This window comes from Cygnus olor, chromosome 7 (assembly GCF_009769625.2).
Source record: "Cygnus olor isolate bCygOlo1 chromosome 7, bCygOlo1.pri.v2, whole genome shotgun sequence".
NCBI classification, from domain to species: Eukaryota; Metazoa; Chordata; class Aves; order Anseriformes; family Anatidae; genus Cygnus; species Cygnus olor.
In genome coordinates, this window is record NC_049175.1 from 483,828 (window position 1) to 500,969 (window position 17,142).

Consider the following 17,142-nt stretch of genomic DNA (forward strand, 5'->3'; position numbering starts at 1 on the left):
TGAGGAACTGGTTGCTTTGCCAGAAGCTTAAAGAATAATGTCCTATTTTAGAGGTTTGTTTGTGAAATCCCTGCCGGTATTTGTGCAATTGCTAGCAACAACAGATCTTAAGCACAGCTGTTAAAGCAGTTTCCTTGACAAGAAGCTCTTAAAAACAGTTTTCATAAAACCTAGACAGCTTATTTGCATCTTTTCTGCAACACTTCACATAATTACAGGGGGAAAAAAATTGTCCATCAAGACCAAGCATGATATGCATCAACATAGCCACTGTTCATGACACTTTATCCACTCACTGGGCACAGGTTCATTATGTCTGACCTGGTAATGACAGTTTATATCTCCTTTTCTTTCTTCAGGCATCTGCGGTATGCTTACGAGCACCTGTTTCTGAGTCCTTGTCTCGGCTACAAAGAGACCAATTGCAAAAATTTGCTCAGTACCTAATCAGTGAACTTCCACAACAGGTAAATGGGGACGATCAATAGGACTGTTTTTTTTTGTTAAATTCAGTTATCATTATTTTGGGTGAATTTATGTGATGTCTTGTGTTGCAAGATCACCAGTTATGCTATTTGATTGTGAGTTGCTGGAAAAGCTTTTAGTTCTTGCCCTTTTCAAGCTTGCCATTCTATTATTTGACAATTGTCTGTTGTCAAGTAAAAGATTAAAAGTGTGTTAAAAGAAGAACGAAGAGCGATATCTATTCGTATTAGCATAAATATGCACTTAGCTTGTGGAAGCAAAGTTCAAACCCAGTAAAATAAAGCAAAGTTGTGAAAAACTTTGGTCAGAATAAAACAGGTTATTCCTTGTTGTGTTTTGTGGTTGGATAAATGGAGAAGACTACATAGGGGATGCACTGTATATACATACCCTAGGTAGGTACTTTCTAATGTACCCAACTGGTGACCTTTTGACTTTGCCCAATGCAGCCTCTTGTTGATTCAAAAGAATCATTTGGGTTATGCAAAGTAATAGACATGACGTTTTATTAGTCAAAGATAAAATCTGCTTTATTATTCCTTAAATATCTATGCCATTCAAGGTCAGGTCACTTCCATAATCTGCCTAAAATGCTAGCTCAAATTGCATAAAAATACCCAAGTAACTGCAAAATGTTTGCTTTAAGATGAAGAATATAAGTATTTGGCAACTTTTTATGATGGCTCAACCAAATGAGAAACACTGGCCTACATGAGTATCTGTCACATTTCAGTAGTGTGTGTTATTAATTAGGTCTAAGACTTACAATACTGTCAGTGTGTGCCTAAAATTTATATTATGATGGTGTGCCTGGGACACTAAGATATTCTACTGCTAAAACATCCCCTAACTTTCCTACAGGAATAGTAATCTTCTTATGAGAGGAAATAGAGAGATCATATAATGTGAAAATGATTAAAAAACCCAAACAAACTGTTTTTTGTTGCTGAAATTTAAACACCAACAGTGTGCGCTTCTTGCTTTGTTACATAAAAGACAAAGCTTTTCTTCCCTCCTTAAGATCTGAAAGTCATATGTCACTAGTCTGTTTGAAAAGGAGGGTTTTAAAAGGTCAGTAGTGGTACTACTAGATTCCTGAGTATCATGTGAATTACTTGTGTGATATAATGCTTTCATATATTCTGTCTGCTCCTTTTTGCAAGGTTTATTTCTCCTTTCATGTGTACCAGCTGTGCATCCAGGAACATCTGGACAATTTAATTATTTCTATCTTTCCAGATGACCATAGGATCATCATAGCCATCGTAGAATGGCTTGAGTTGAAAGGGACCTTAAAGATCATCTATTTCCAATCCTTCTATCTTAGGCAGGGATGCCACCCACTAGGTCAGGTTGGCAAGGGCCCCATCCAAACCGACCTTGAACACCTCCAGGGATGGGGCATCTACAACTTCTCTGGGCAACCTGTTCCAGTGCCTCACCACCCTCTGAGTAAAGGATTTCTTCCTTATATCTAAACTAAATCTACCCTCATTTAGTTTAAAGCCATTACTCCTTGTCCTATCACTACACTCCCTGACAAAGAGTACCACCCCAACTTTCCTGTAGGCCCCCTTTGGGTATTGGAAGGCCTATATTCTATTTTGTAGAAATGTAAAATGTCCTTCTGAAATGTTTTCTTCTGTCTGTTTGGATGAGTCCATGTTATTTGCAAATATAAAGGTGTACTGAATATTCCTGGCTTTACAATAAGTGTGATCTTTAACCACAGTTGTTGTGCAGAGAGAGGTGGGGGATTATCAGATGTTCTACTGCAAGTCATTTAAATCCTAACTATTTTATATGCCCAACCTGTTGTTAGTGTGCATGATAAGGACTAAACGGATCTAAGGTCTCTCAGCCCAGACTTAGACTGAAAGTGAGGGAAGAACAGTTTTCTGCTATGCATTTTTCTTTCAAAAAGGCCAAATTATGTGTATGTCTACTCAAGATTTTGCTGTCAGGTGTGACCTTTCTCTGCTTATGCTATGAACTGGCCGGAATCTATGACAGCATTAATTTAGTGCTGAGATTTTATTAGTTTACTGCTGAGCCAGAGTTAAAATATATATAGTCTCTGTGCTAAAGGCATGGTAAATGAGCTAAAGTCTGTCTGAAAAGTTATGTATAGATGTAACTTACAGTTTGTTCCTCTGTTCCTAATAGTGGAAATAGTGGAATAATTATTTTTAGTGAAATGAATTTTGGAACAAGAAATACAGAACATTCAAAGTGCAGGAAAATGGTGACCGTGACTACAGTCACTTCCATATCTCCCAAAACTGGCTGCAGTAGCACAGTCTGTTGTCTCCTCCTCAAGAAATGAGAAAGGAACTAATAACCTACAATGCTTTTGTTTACTTCTTAGGGTGTGAGCATAGAAAGGAAGTCTTGCAAACAGGTTTGCTTTGAGAAAGGAGAGAAGGAATTCTAACAGCTAGTTTGCTGTTGGATTATCTTTAGCACCCTCTACCGTGCTTTCTGAAAACATGACTGTGTATTTGATACCTCTGATGTGTGAATCCTTCAGTTAGGAAAATCCAGGCAAATATTTGGCTGCATATATTGGGGTAAGAAACACTATGTATATTGTGTATATTTAAAGTTTCCTTCATGTTTGCAGATTCTTCCAACTGCTCAGCGCTTGCTCGATGAGCTGTTATCTTCTCAGTCCACTGCCATCAACACAGTGTGTGGAGCCCCAGGTAACCTTGATATATGTTATTTCAGTAATCTATGTCAAAGACAGGAAGCAGATATATTTCCATTGCTTTGAGTTTTTGAAATGATAGGTTACAAAGTATCTGGGATTGCAGGTGGAGGTCAAAGTAAAAGGGGTAAGTACAAGCATGCATGTGGTGCAGCTACCAGAAATTGTTAGTATGATGGACTCCTTGGGGTATATTCAGGGGAAGGGAGCATCAGGCAATGCACCTTTTCTAACAGAAGATTTTTCTGTTTAATGCTGGTTGGAGTGAACCTCTCCAACCTGCTACTTGAAACAAGATTATTGGCAACCCTCAAATGGGTTAGCTGTGTCTTGGGCTAATTTAGCCAAGTCTTGGTTACCAGGGAAGTTATAGAGTATTGCTGTTTTAGTACTGCATTACCCTTATAGTCAAGATTTTTTTCCTGATATCCAGTATAAGTACCCCATTTTTATTGTCATGCACTGCTAATAAGAGTTTGTGTGTGTTTGTGACTCCAAGTAGTTGTAGGCTGTCAATGATAATCCTTCACCCTTTTTTTCTTAGTCAAAACACTCCCAAGCCATTCCTCATAGATCAGTGTTCCATTCCCCTCACTGTTTTTGTATCCCTCTGCTATATCCTGTCTGGTTTCTCAGTATCATTCCTGGACTGGAAGATTCAAAACTGGATACAGTATTTCAGGCGTAACTTTAGCAGTGACAAACAGAGGGGGATAAAATAAGTTCATTGAATTGGCTAGCTCTGCTTTTCTTAAATGGGAGTCATGTCTCCTGTTTAAGTGTTGCCAGTTGTTCAGGTAATGTAATGATAACATTTTGAGATATTTCTGAATAGTGAGTTCTGCAAGGGGTGAAATAAACTGGGTAACACTGCTTGCATGCTCCCCGTAATCTCTGTGGTTGGGCACCAGAGGAAAATCTCTTCAAAATCTGCAAAACCTGTGTATGTGTTCTTGTGTCAAGATCCCACTGCTGGACCCTCTGCATCAGATCAAAGCACTTGGTACTTAGATGAATCTACTCTGAGTGACAACATAAAGAAAACCCTTCATAAATTCTGTGGACCCTCGCCTGTTGTTTTCAGGTAAATTGTTTCCTACTGAAGGGAAAATGTAATGTTCATGTAATCTGTAAGCTTATTCACTGTATAGTATGTACCGTTACGCGATTCCATGGCATGAATGATGCTTAGTTTCAAGGTAACTTTCCTGGATTGTATTTTTGCATTGCTTGTCCAATGTTACTTCAGTAGAGCACATTGTATTTGCACAGTACCTTACTTGTGTGGTTTTCTCAGTCTCATTATGTGTCCTCTCTTCTAAGTTATGCATGGCTGTCCCATTTAAGATGCAAATATACTTTTGGATATAGCATATACTCAGGATTTTGTGTGGCTTTGCTTGATTTCACTTTTTTCTCATCCCTGCACTTCTGTTTTATCCACAGTGATGTGAATTCGATGTATCTCTCTTCCACGGAGCCACCAGCTGCTGCTGAGTGGGCCTGTCTCCTGCGTCCCCTGCGAGGAAGAGAGCCCGAGGGAATCTGGAACCTGCTTTCTATCGTGCGGGAGATGTTTAAGAGACGGGACAGCAATGCTGCTCCTTTGCTGGAGATTCTGACTGACCAGTGTCTCAACTATGAACAGGTATCTGAGCCTCTTTGCTATGGAGGAAAAAATTCTGGGGAACCAGGCTGAGTCAGTGACTGATCCCACATGTCTGTACAATCCATCTCTAAATAACTTTTTTGTTAACAGCCTATGTTCATTATGGGCATATGTTGCTCCACGCTAAACTTATGTTGTAGCTTGCTCTTGTGCTGATTCAGTGTTGTCCCAGCAACATTGTATCCCCGAAATACGTCAACCCTTTTAACATGAATATATGGAGTCTGAACTGTTTTGTTCAGCAAATTTGTTTTGATTTCCGGCCAGTCAAGGTGATTTATTGTAATGATTTTTTTCCTAAACAAGTACATCACATATGAGCTGTCATTTTTATAAAGCCTAAAGAAATGTGTTGGGTGATAGAACCTCAGGTTCTTTGGTTATTGTTGTAGAAAATATATTTTGATGGGTCTAAGTAGTGATTTTTTGAGAATTTTTTAATTAATATTAGGAAAAATGTTTTCCTTGGCAGTTTAGGACACTGATCTCACTCTAAGATAAAATGCAGTGCACATTTCCTTATTACCTTATCACATACTTCAACTTCGAGCAGGAGAAAGGAAATGCTTCATTTATCACATTTGTTCACTTTTTCCCTCTAGATGTGAAGGCCTCTAGCAAGAGAACCTCCTGCGAGTGTTTTGTTTTGTTCTGTGGGCATGTGCCTTCCAAACAGAAAAAAAATTGAGGCCCGTAGTTCTCACAAACCAATACAGCTTTAATGCTCTCAGCTATTTTGAAGTCAAATCAAAACATGGTACTAACTTCAGCTTCTGTTTCCTTGTGGGTATTGTAGTTAAGTGAGAGCAAGGAGTGGGATGTTAACCACAACACAGCTCCACTGAATGTTTTCTTCTGCAGATAACAGGCTGGTGGTACAGTGTGAGAACATCTGCATCACACAGCAGTGCTAGCGGCCACACCGGGCGCAGCAATGGCCAGTCAGAAGTAGCTGCTCATGCCTGTGCGAGTATGTGTGATGAGATGGTGGTTCTTTGGAGGCTAGCTGTCCTAGACCCAACTATTAGTCCACAGAGGTGAGTACCAAAGTCAGATAATCTAATGGGAGCTAGAACTCTTTAACCAATGGACAGAAACCTCTCGTTTATTTTTGTCATGTGCAAACACACTCAGGAGTGTTTTCCTGTAGATGACCTGTGTTTATATCATTACCTCATTGACTGTTCAACCATTACTCAGTCCGTTTGGAGCGTGTGCTATGTAAGGCTGAAGAGCATTGTAATTGCCTTTAACTTTAATTGCTTTTGCTGCTTACCTTTAGCAACATCATGTAGTGTGAATAATTTGTTTTCTGGGAGTTTTGCTTTACACGTGAGTGTATGTCTGCATTTCAGTGTCCCAGTTGAGAACATTTATTTGAGTGGTAATACAGGCTTCTAATAAATTTTAATGCTTTTTGAATTTAACTGTTTGGCAATTTAATGTATTTCTGTTTAGTGCAATCATTTACTGTTGTCTATTTCAAGATGAACCATTTCTTGCTTTGTGTGTACTTATAGAGCTTATTCTGTACAACGTATTGGCAAACAGTGTCACTGGTATATTATTTTTCTGTCAGTGTTTTCAATTGTCTGAGGAAATACCGAGAAGCTTATGCAGGTTTCTGAACCAGAGTGTGCCTTGGTAAATCACTGCCATCTTTATGGAGCACAACTTGAATAGCAGTTGAGATATTAATGGCTCACATTGAAATACTGTGGTCAGCATTGTGATATTTTTAGTACATGCAGTCTATGAAGTGTAAGGTGCTAAATATATTGAAAACGTCTAATGTGAAATATATAGTCAGAAAAAGTTTTTCAGAACAGATGAAAACAGGATGGTATTTTAAATACAATTACACATGAACAGCATTTGCTTTCAGTGAATTGTTGCGTAACGTTACTACAGTGCCATATCCTTGTAAGGTACACCAGGGACACTAAATGTGTGCAGTTTCTGTCTTGTAAAGTTTATGGTATGAAGTAGGTAAATACAGCAGATGAAGACAAGTCAAAAACTGTAGGAAACTGGGAATGAGGTTTAAAATAAACACAAACATCAATCAAATCATATAGAAAAAAACATAAAAGGTTTTGGCTTTTAATAAAGTATGTAATAGTGCTACATATATTCACATTCCAGTTATCTGGTGCAGTTCAAATTTGCTCAGATCTACTTGAGTTCATGTATAATTGAAATACTTCTGCTTGATTTCCTATTCTCTTGGGATTTGAATAGTCACCAGAAGAACCTTCTTCTGTCCATCCTTGCTATTCTTTCCAGTGAACCATAAGCAGACTTGCTACCTAAGTCCAAATTCATTGTGGGCACTCACCCTTAAGTTACCTTTCCTGAGTAATTCCCCCTCCTTCTTTTTCCTTCTGAAAACCCTCTCCTCAGTTAAGTCCCACTGGCTTGCTCTCTTGCGAATTAATTTTTTTAGATAAATAGAAGCAGTCTATTCTGTTGAGCTTATTTTGTTCTAATACCCTTTTCACCTTATTTGGGTCACCCCATTTTGATTTTGTTTGGTTTTCTTTAGCTTTTGATAGGTAATCCGAGGGGATTGAAGTGTTGGATTTGTACCTCAAATCTCTTAGATTTGTGGCAGAAACAAGATGGCAGTTGATCGAGACACTTGGTGCAGAGCTAAAAGACTTTCTAGAAACTTCTTGAATTAGTTTGTCTAAACATTGTTATCCATTCAGACTATCTTGTTTGCATGCTTAGGCCGTATGGGAGATTCAGAGCTGTGAAATGCAGAAATGCTTTGTTCTTCGTGTGATAATGTGGAACATGGGACTACCTGCTGTGTAATTTAAGTGAATTTAAGCCTTCTAGCTTGCTTCTTCCTCAGTTGCTTAAACATCAATTATATATTTGTTTTGCTTGTTTTGTGCCTATGGTTTGCAATAGTTTAGTCTCCAGAGGACAGCCTGCTACAGCCTAAATTAAATTGCTGAGCTCTAGATAGGCATATCGGGGAAGAAAGATACATGCCTAGGAGGTAGATTACGTGATCTTATCTGACATAATACTTCTCTGGGCAGGCTATATAGGTTGTACTGAAAGTCTTGACTGGAGTTGTTCACAGTGCCATTTCACAGCTGCTGCAAACTGTTTTATCACAGAACCATAGAATATCCTGAGTTGGAAGGGAGCCACAAGGATCATGAAGTGCAACTCCTGGCTCCACACAGCACTACCCCAAAACCAAACCACGTGTCTGAGAGCAATGTCCAAACGCTGCTTGAACTCTGTCAGGCTCGGTGCCATGACCACTGCCCTGGGGAGCCTGTCCCAGTGCCCAACCACCCTCTCGGTGCAGAACCTTTCCCTAACACCCAGCCTGACCCTCCCTTGTCCCAGCTCCATGCCGTTCCCTCGGGTCCTGTCGCTGTCCCCAGAGAGCAGAGCTCAGCGCCTGCCTCGTGAGGGAGCTGCAGGCCGCCATGAGGCCTCCCCTCAGCCTGCTCTGCTCAGGGCTGAACAAACCAAGGGACCTCAGCTGCTCCTCGTATGTCTTGCCCTTTCGACCCTTCACCATATTTGTAGCCCTCCTTTGGATGCTCTCTAATAGTTTTATGTCCTTTTTATATTGTGGTGCTCAAAACTGTATGCTGTACTTGAGGTGAGGCCACACCAGTGCTGAGTTCAGTGAATGATTCCTACAGCAGTTCCTCATGGCACTTGCTGGTCTGAGACTGCTGAGGCTCACATGGCTAATGCTTTATCTGAGGCAGATAAAGAGGGCAGATGGCATTTCATTTTAAACCTCCCAGTTTGTATCATATTTTCATGATGGCACTATCTGCATTTTGTTTCTATGTCATGGGCCTATTCAGGACTTCGTTGTTAGTAGACCTGTTTCCTTTTTCTAGCCTGTCTTCTTATTAATGTTGTTTATAGTTAATTCAGCAGAAGAGTTTTCTGATCAAAAGGAGGAGGTGTTTTGTGGGTTAAGAGGTAGTTTGTTGGTGGTGCATTTTGTGTCTGCTTTCTAACCTGTCCTCTTACTTCTTCTCTTAGGCGCAGGGACCTTTGCTCACAGCTCAGACAGTGGCAGCTGAAAGTCATAGATAACGTTAAGAGGGGTCAGCACAAGAAATCACTGGAGAAGCTATTCCAGGGTTTCAAGCCAGCTGTGGAAGCCTGTTACTTCAACTGGGAGGAAGCTTATCCCATTCCTGGGATCACCTATAGCAGCTCTGACAAGAAGAACTCTTTCTGTTGGGTAAAGGCCATCCAGCAGAGGAGCTGCCGGTTGCAGTGTGCAGAAACTGCTTGCGAGGCTGGTAGAGCCCATGGACAGGAGCCTGGGGGATCATGTCTGCAGCCTGGGGACAGGCTGCGTCCCTCTCCCCAGGAGCCAGCGGTTCGCCCGAAGGAACTCACTGGAAAGCGGAAAGTTGTGTCTGAAATGCCACAGAGAGTTCTGAGACGACTTTCAGCAGAAGGTGATAAAGCTGTGTATAAGACTGCAGTGGGCAAAGCCAAATTGCCAGTGAGCAAAGGCTTGACCAGTAAACATAGTGGGAAACGGCGCATGAGCAGTGAAGACAGCTCCCTAGAGCCAGACTTAGCAGAGATGAGCCTGGATGACAGCAGCTTGGCCCTGGGGGCAGAAGCCAGCAACACGTTTAGTTTTACAGAAAGCCCACTGAGCAGGAGCTACAGAGATACCTTTGAGGAGGATGGTGGGGTGTACTTCTCCGAGGGACCTGAGCCAAGTGTCAGGAGCAGTTCCACGGCCAAGAAATCATCCAAGGATCCTGTGGGGGAAATGGGTAGTGGTGATGATGATCTGCCTTCTGCAGACGAGAACAGCGGCGGTGTGAGCCTGAAGCCAGAAGAAGTAGGAGAGAATGGTGCAGCAGGGGGAGGGGACGATGGAGAAGAGGAAGACGATTACCAGGTGTACTATCTGAATGCACAAGAGGTAGCCAAGGAAGATGATGACAAAGCTGAAGGGGGGAATGAAGAGGAGCAGGATATATTTGCTGGTATAAAGCCTCTGGAGCAGGAAAACCGGATGGAGGTGAGCTGAGTCTAGTTCAAAATGTTGTTTTGCTTTTTTTTTTTATGTATTGATTACATCATGTTCTTGACATCCTCCCAACTGTCACACTTAACCTAGTATGTTGTTATGGCAGGTGCTTAACTATAAAGTCATCATAACCCATTATATCATAAGGTATCTACAGTCTTAATGTATTAGTATCACACTTCTCTGCTTCTCACAACTTTGATTCCCTTTTGCTGTGCTCACTCCAAATGTGTTCAGTTTTAGCTGGTCTGTCTCGCACTCCAGAACTTAGAAATGTATGCAAAACAGTGCTTGCTTATTCCTCTAGCCTTTTGGAAATGGTAGAATAATACTCCACAGGCCAGTATTGGGTCCAGTCCTGTTCAACATCTTCATTGATGATCTGGATGATGGGGCAGTGTGCATCCCTAGTAAATTCACAGATGACGTGAAACCAGGGGAATGCTGGGTAAACCAGAGGATCGTGCTGCCATCCAGAGGGACCTTGAACGACTGGAGAGGTGGGCTGACAAGAATCTCACAAAATTTAGCAAGGAGAACTGCAAAGTCCTGCAGCTGGGGAGGAACAACCCGGGGCACTAGTACGTGCTGGGGGCTACCCAGCTGGAAAGCAGCTTTATAGAATATGATTGAGGAGTCTTGGGGGACATGAAGTTGAACACAAGTCAGCAATGTGCCCTTGTCACTAAGAAGACTAACAATATTCTTGGCTGTGTTAAGCAAAGTATTGCCAGCAGGTCAAGAGAGGTGATCCTTCCCCTCTATTCAGCGTTGGTGAGCCCACACCTGTGTCTGGCTTGGGGACCCCTCCAGTATTAGAGAGACCTGGACATGCTGGAAAGAGTGTAGTGGAGGGCCACCAAGATGAACGGACTGCAGCACCTTTCCTCTGAGGAGAGGCTGAGAGAGCTGGGACTGTTCAGCCTGCAGAAGAGGAGGCTCAGGAGGGATCTCATCCATGTCCGTAAATACCTGAAGGCAGGTGCAAAGAAGATGGAGCCAGGCTCTTTTCAGTGGTGCCCAGTGCTAGGACAGGAGGCAGTGGGCATGAACTGGAACACAGGAGGTTCCATCTAAACATCAGGAAGCACTTTAGTGTGTGGGTGACTGAGTGGTGGTGCAGGTTGTCTGGAGAGGTGGTGGAGTCTCCCTCCTTGGAGATCTTCAAAACCTGCCTGGACCTGGTTCTGGGCAACCTGGTCTAGGTGTCCCCTGCTTGAGCAGGGGGCTTGGAGCAGATGACCTCCAGGGAACCTTTCCAATCTCAGCCATTCTGTGATTCTGTGAAAACTGAGCTGAAATTCATAATAAGTAAGATTGAGGCATGCCCAGCAGGAAAAAAATAAATCCAGCTATGTAAGCAGGAGTTCTCTGGAAGGCCAGAGAAGATGTAAATAGATGGTGTCACATTCCTGTAATAACCTCAAAATAAGTTTAGGGCTTACACCCATATAAGCAAGCAGCCAAAATGGAGATGCATGGAAATAGTTATTGTCAGTCAATTTGAGTTTTAGTTTCCTTTGAGTTATTCTCTGATCTCGTAGTACTTGGAGGGAAGGTGGGACCTAATCATGTGAGATAATGCTTTTTAGGGGAGCACTTAAAGGGATAGAGGTGAAGACTGAGGAAGGAGTTCTCTGAGAGCACCTGCTGCTGAGGTTAATTGTGAATTATGTTTGCAAAGGCTTTGAGACAAGTGGTTTGAGTAGGCTGGCTCCAGCCTGGGGGAATGTGATTTGAATATTACCATCTGTTCTTTCTCGCAGATCCTGTTTGCCTGTGCAGAGGCCCTGTATGCACATGGATACAGCAATGAAGCATGTCGCTTAACTGTAGAGCTTGCCAGGGACCTGTTAGCCAACCCTCCAGATCTCAAAGTGGAACAGCCACCAACTAAGGTAGAGAGTTGTCTAGTTTCAAGGGTGGAGGGTAATGTAGAAGGAAGGTGTAGGATGGATACAACAGCATTCCCAGGCATTTTGCATTTACTGTGATTCCGGGCCCTTCATTGATGCTGGTTTTGGGTTGAACTTCTCTGGGTGTCGTTCATGTGCCTGATTTTGATTACAAATTCCTCCTCAAACAGGGCAAAAAGAACAAAGTATCAACCAGCAAGCAGACGTGGATGGCAACCAACACCTTGTCCAAAGCTGCTTTCCTGCTGACTGTGTTGAGTGAGCGGCTGGAGTACCACAACCTGGCCTTTCGAATAGGAATGTTTGCTCTGGAGCTGCAGAGACCACCTGCTTCTACCAAGGCTCTGGAGGTACAAAACATTTTGAAAAGGCAGTATCCATAAGAAATATCGTGCTGCTTAAATGCTTATGTTTATATGGTTCCCATTTAAACTCTTGAAGCTTGGTTATGCTTTTCTTTTATATGTTTCCTTAAGACTGATTACACTGGGACAAAAGGGGGTGTTCACAAATCCCAAGCACACATTGATCTGCCAGAAACTTGATTAGAAGTATCATTTCATCTGGGTTTATCTCCATTGAAAGGAAGATCAGACCTCAGTGCCAAATGGCCTATGATTTCAATGAAGCTACAGACGTGAGAACAATAAATGAGGGCAATATCTTTTATGAATATTTTATTACAACTGGAGCAGTTTAGTTCTTATCTCAAATATGTTTCCAGTTTGCTTAGCTAATCTAGGGAAGGAAAAGCCATTTGTAAACTGAATTGTATGTATTTGTGTTGGTGAAGTGGTTTGAAGTGTATTCCTTAGGGTGAACTGGAGCAATTGTTTCATGTTTGAAAATTGTTGCTTTACCTGATATTTCATTTGTTGGCCTGTGAGCACATGCACAGCACAGGCATATTGTTTTGGACACTGTCTGATTACTGCTAGGCTTCCTGTTTAGAAAAGAGAAGTGTCCAATTAAGACCTTGTCTGTGTGATTTGCAGCCACCTTGCTTTCACTGCAGGATTGAGCAGTCCCTGGAGATGAGTATTATTGCTAGTAATCCACCAAGTCCACTTGTTCCACTGATTATCTGTACTTCTTACAGTCTGATTAGAAGATTAAGTGTGAGATTGGCAGTCACTAGCTACCTAAGCTGTTCCAGGGAAAACAATCACTTTCACACGTTAAAAATGGAGAGAATGCAGGAGTGACACAGTAGTGAAATGTGGTAGGTCTTCATCCTGGTGTGCTAACACACATGGATGTCACCCCATGCCATTCAGCTGCTAATCAGTCCCTCGTCTCTAATGGGCGTATTACTTATCATGCTTTTTCCTACGATTGTGAGCCATCTTTTCCAGGGACTTAGCCAGTCAAACACTTCTCCTGATGTTCCTATGAAAGCTGATGCGTTTTTCTGTATGCAGCTCAAGAATGGTAATATGAGTAAAAACTGCTGGTAATATGGTAAAACTGCTGGTAAAACTGGTAATATGAGTAAAAGCATAAATCTGAGGCAAGACTTGCATTAAACTTGAATGTCTGTGTTCACTGTGGAGGGAATGGTAAAGGTGGCCTGGGAGCTAAGAGCTACTGTAATTTAATAATCCAATAAAAAACGTTGCTTTACTTCAACATATGCATAGGGAAAAATGGTGCTGATGGCACCTTCTTCTCTTTCTCTGTGGATACTAACCAGGTGAAGCTGGCTTATCAGGAGTCTGAGATTGTAGCCCTCTTGAAGAAGATTCCCTTGGTCACTAATGAGATGAATACTATTCGAGGAAGAGCTGAAGAACTTCGAGAAGGAACATTATGTGATTATCGTCCAGTCCTGCCTCTTATGTTGGCTAGCTTCATATTTGATGTCCTGTGCGCTCCAGGTACTGTCTGCATTGGTTTGAATGTGCAAAGGGAACTTTCTGAGATTCCTGGTCTTGAGAGGGTTTCAAAGAGAACCTGTCGTCAGGATAAGACAACCTAATCTTGATTCTTCCCACACCGTTGCTTGTTCTTCCTTCCATGTTGTTCTGGAGATAGAATTCTCTCTTCTTCTGCCTACATTTGAACCTTACCATATTACAGCACTGTTTGTGTGCTTTTGTAAAATAGTTAAAATGATTAACTTTTCTGCTCTTATGCTGGTTATATTCAGAGGAAGATAACATAAATCTAGTATTTAGAAAAAAAGAACCCAACAATGTGGGATTAGATGACTTACTTGGCATATACCTAGCTGGTTTGGAGGCTTCTGAGTTTAGAGAGAGAAAGTGTGTGTGTGTGTGGGGGGGTGGGGGAACAAGGCAGTGATGTGATCCTGGAACTGATAAAAGGATTAGGAATAGGACCACCGGAAGCTCTGCAAATTCAGAGAGCTCAGAAACAACTTTTGCCCTGAGGCCCTAGTTCTGAAAGCTGAGCATTAATTCTCTTGTCTTCTTTCAGTGGTTTCTCCTACAGGTTGTAGACCCCCAAGTCGTAATTGGAATAATGAAATGCCTGGAGATGAAGAGCTTGGTTTTGAAGCAGCTGTGGCTGCTCTTGGTAAGAATCTTTTACAATATAAGTTTTTCCTCATCCATGTTCTGCATCCTGCCTCATTTTGGATGGTGAGAGATGATAGCCGATTCCAGTTTGGTACAAAAATTAAAGGGCTTGCACAGTTTATCAGAGCAAGATGCAGAAAAATTCTGTACATCGGATCTGAGGTGTCTTTGCAAAGCTGTAAAAAATGGAAGGGTGATATGGGACAGGAACTTGAATGTTAATGTAGTAAGTGTAGTTTAGCTTTCTTCTTACTCTTTTGTTGTGGAAGAGGTATTGCCTAGGCTTTGATGGAGATGGGTAGTTTCAGAGAACAAAAGGCAGTCATTTCAGAAGAGATTAGACAAAGATGGTGAAAGACTAGCAGAAGTACTCTCGAGTATTATCATGTACTGGATTCCTGCCTCTCATTTAGCAGCTTCAGCAACAAAGTGGTGGTTATATGCATTATGTTGATAATAGTATATGCCTGTTTTAAAGCTGCCTGCAAAAGAAGAAATAGAATGGATTAAACAAGGCCTGTCCCTCTGTTGCCTCGTCTTTGGGAGGGCAAAGATGAGTTCTGTATGGTGTAGGAATGCTGGCTTGTAGCATCTGCAGAAACTGGAAAAGTTTGTTTCAAGATGAAGCGGACTTGCCTGGGCTCTTTTTTCATGGCGTATTATGATCAGGTTGCTCTGATGGTTGTAGCAAGCTTAGTGTTCTGGGGACAGACAGCAGCTCCTGTTTATTCATGACCTGTTTTTGAAGTTAACAGTATAATAGGTAAAATTCTTCTTTTGCCTGACAGTGAGATTAATAAAATAGTCTGAGGTGTATATATAGCGCTAAGGATGTAGTGTAGTCCCATGGGCTCACTTGTCTTTTCATCCCTCTCTTTTCTGGCCTGTAGGCATGAAGACAACTGTCAGTGAAGCAGAACATCCTCTGTTGTGTGAAGGCACCCGAAGGGAGAAGGGTGATCTGGCACTAGCCCTGATGATTACTTACAAGGATGATCAGTCTAAGCTGAAGAAGGTGAGCCTCCCTTTAAAAGGGGAGAGGGAGGTGCAGAGCAAACCATGTTTGGGTTTTGATGGATCTCAGTGTTTTTCCAGTGAGCCTAAGTCACTATGTCATGTACTGATGATTTACAAGCTATGTTGTGTTTCTCTTGTCTCACTGATGCAAAATCTGAATGCACAGTATGCACTGGCCTGGAAGAGGCACTCTTACCAAAGGTTTCTTAAGCTCCAGCTGAGGGATGCTTTCTGACTGTATCTAATGCTTTTGCTTACCTGCTAAACAAGTCCTTTGTCCCAGGGGTTTTCCATGTGCACTCTGTGTGTTGTATGGGGATTGATTCTGTTTTGCTGCAGGAATGTTGGCTTGCTGAACAGTGCATCTAGCAAAACCTTTGTTTATGTTAATTTCTCACCTCTTCTATTTACAAGTTCAATCCACCTGTGCCTTAATTTTCCATACAAGAGAGAGTACAGTTCTGCCCCTCTTCCCCGCCCCGTGCCCCAAAGGAAAAAAAATATCAAAACTGCTGAAGCTTCAGGAAGGTTTTTTTTTTTGTTTTATACTCAGAGTATAGCAAGAATATGATTAGTGTCTTTCTGTCTTCTAAAGGAGAAGCTCTTTTGCTAGTCTTCTCTGCTATAGGGAATAACAGGGAGTCTGTGATATTAAATATTAAAAATAAGTGCTCTGTCACACTCATGGTGTTCATTTCATGTAGAAAGTGAACAGTAGAAATGGACAAACCTAAAATACGTGGTCATGCCTTGTTCCTCAATTCTATAATAAATAAGGATAAGAAAGTGTTACTGTAGATTAGTAAAAGACAATTTCTCTAGTGTCTGAAAATCTCAAAAGGCTTTGCCAGTTTCTCAGTAATGGTATGACAGGATTTTTTGGATGATGAGCACAGAATTTTAGTGACTTAAACGAGAACATATAATAACTGGCACTAAATATAGAGTCCTCTGTTCTGTCCTTGATGTGCCAGAATTACTTCTGTATTGTGAGTTCTGGATGCTTTCCAAGTAAATGACTTTTTGAAGTGAAAAGGGAGATAATACTGAGTACAAATGAAGCATTGCTTTCTCAGCAGTGCAGGCCACATGGCCGTCAACTGTGCATAGCTAATCTTCAGTGCAAGAAGATGATGCCTGCTTTCAAGAGAATAAACATTTTTATCCAACCAAATGGAATTTGTTGTCCACCAGGAAGTTGGTTTAGTACTTTCCCACTGTTTCGTAGTGTGATGCCTGTTCTCTTACCTGTCTGGAAAGCTCTTCTTTGTTTTTTCCTTGCTGTTAAAGATTTTAGACAAACTCCTGGACAGAGAGAGCCAGACTCACAAGCCACAGACTCTGAGTTCCTTCTACTCCTCCAGCAAGCCTACAGTAGCAAATCAAAAATCTCCTTCCAAACACGCAGCCCAGTCCACTGCAGCTATCCAGCAGCTTCCAGGGACTTCTGTCACTCAGCAACCTGGTGTAAGCCCAGCAGTCCAGAGCAGTCCTGAGAACTTTGTGGAGAAGAGTGCACAGGGTAAGATGTGATTTATAAGGGCTATGCTATGTTCTTGTCTGTATTGAGAAGTAGTCAGAGTGACTTTATATTACCATCTGGCTGCTTGGTCTAGACTGTCATTCCTCTGTTGTTTGGCTGAATCCATTTCTGTACACATCATTGTTGTGTAGGAATTCAAGCTAATTTTCAGGCTTTCCTATCTTGACACAGCTGTGTTAGCCAGTTACCATGAAACTACTGTGTTTCCATC

General features: G+C 41.8%; 1 protein-coding gene across 3 annotated transcripts in view; it reads left to right on the forward strand.

Moving 5' to 3' along the window:
* Nucleotides 1-17,142, forward strand: part of ZSWIM8 (zinc finger SWIM-type containing 8) — a 67,953-nt gene that overhangs the window by 38,730 nt on the left and 12,081 nt on the right. For all 3 annotated transcript variants that reach the window (XM_040564460.1, XM_040564461.1, XM_040564462.1), the window contains exons 5-16: nt 360-467; nt 3,110-3,191; nt 4,160-4,280; nt 4,643-4,844; nt 5,727-5,902; nt 8,898-9,906; nt 11,682-11,813; nt 12,002-12,181; nt 13,525-13,708; nt 14,271-14,369; nt 15,262-15,386; nt 16,679-16,910. In XM_040564460.1, the coding sequence (XP_040420394.1) occupies nt 360-467; nt 3,110-3,191; nt 4,160-4,280; nt 4,643-4,844; nt 5,727-5,902; nt 8,898-9,906; nt 11,682-11,813; nt 12,002-12,181; nt 13,525-13,708; nt 14,271-14,369; nt 15,262-15,386; nt 16,679-16,910 (2,650 nt within the window). The remainder of the gene's footprint in view (nt 1-359; nt 468-3,109; nt 3,192-4,159; nt 4,281-4,642; nt 4,845-5,726; nt 5,903-8,897; nt 9,907-11,681; nt 11,814-12,001; nt 12,182-13,524; nt 13,709-14,270; nt 14,370-15,261; nt 15,387-16,678; nt 16,911-17,142) is intronic.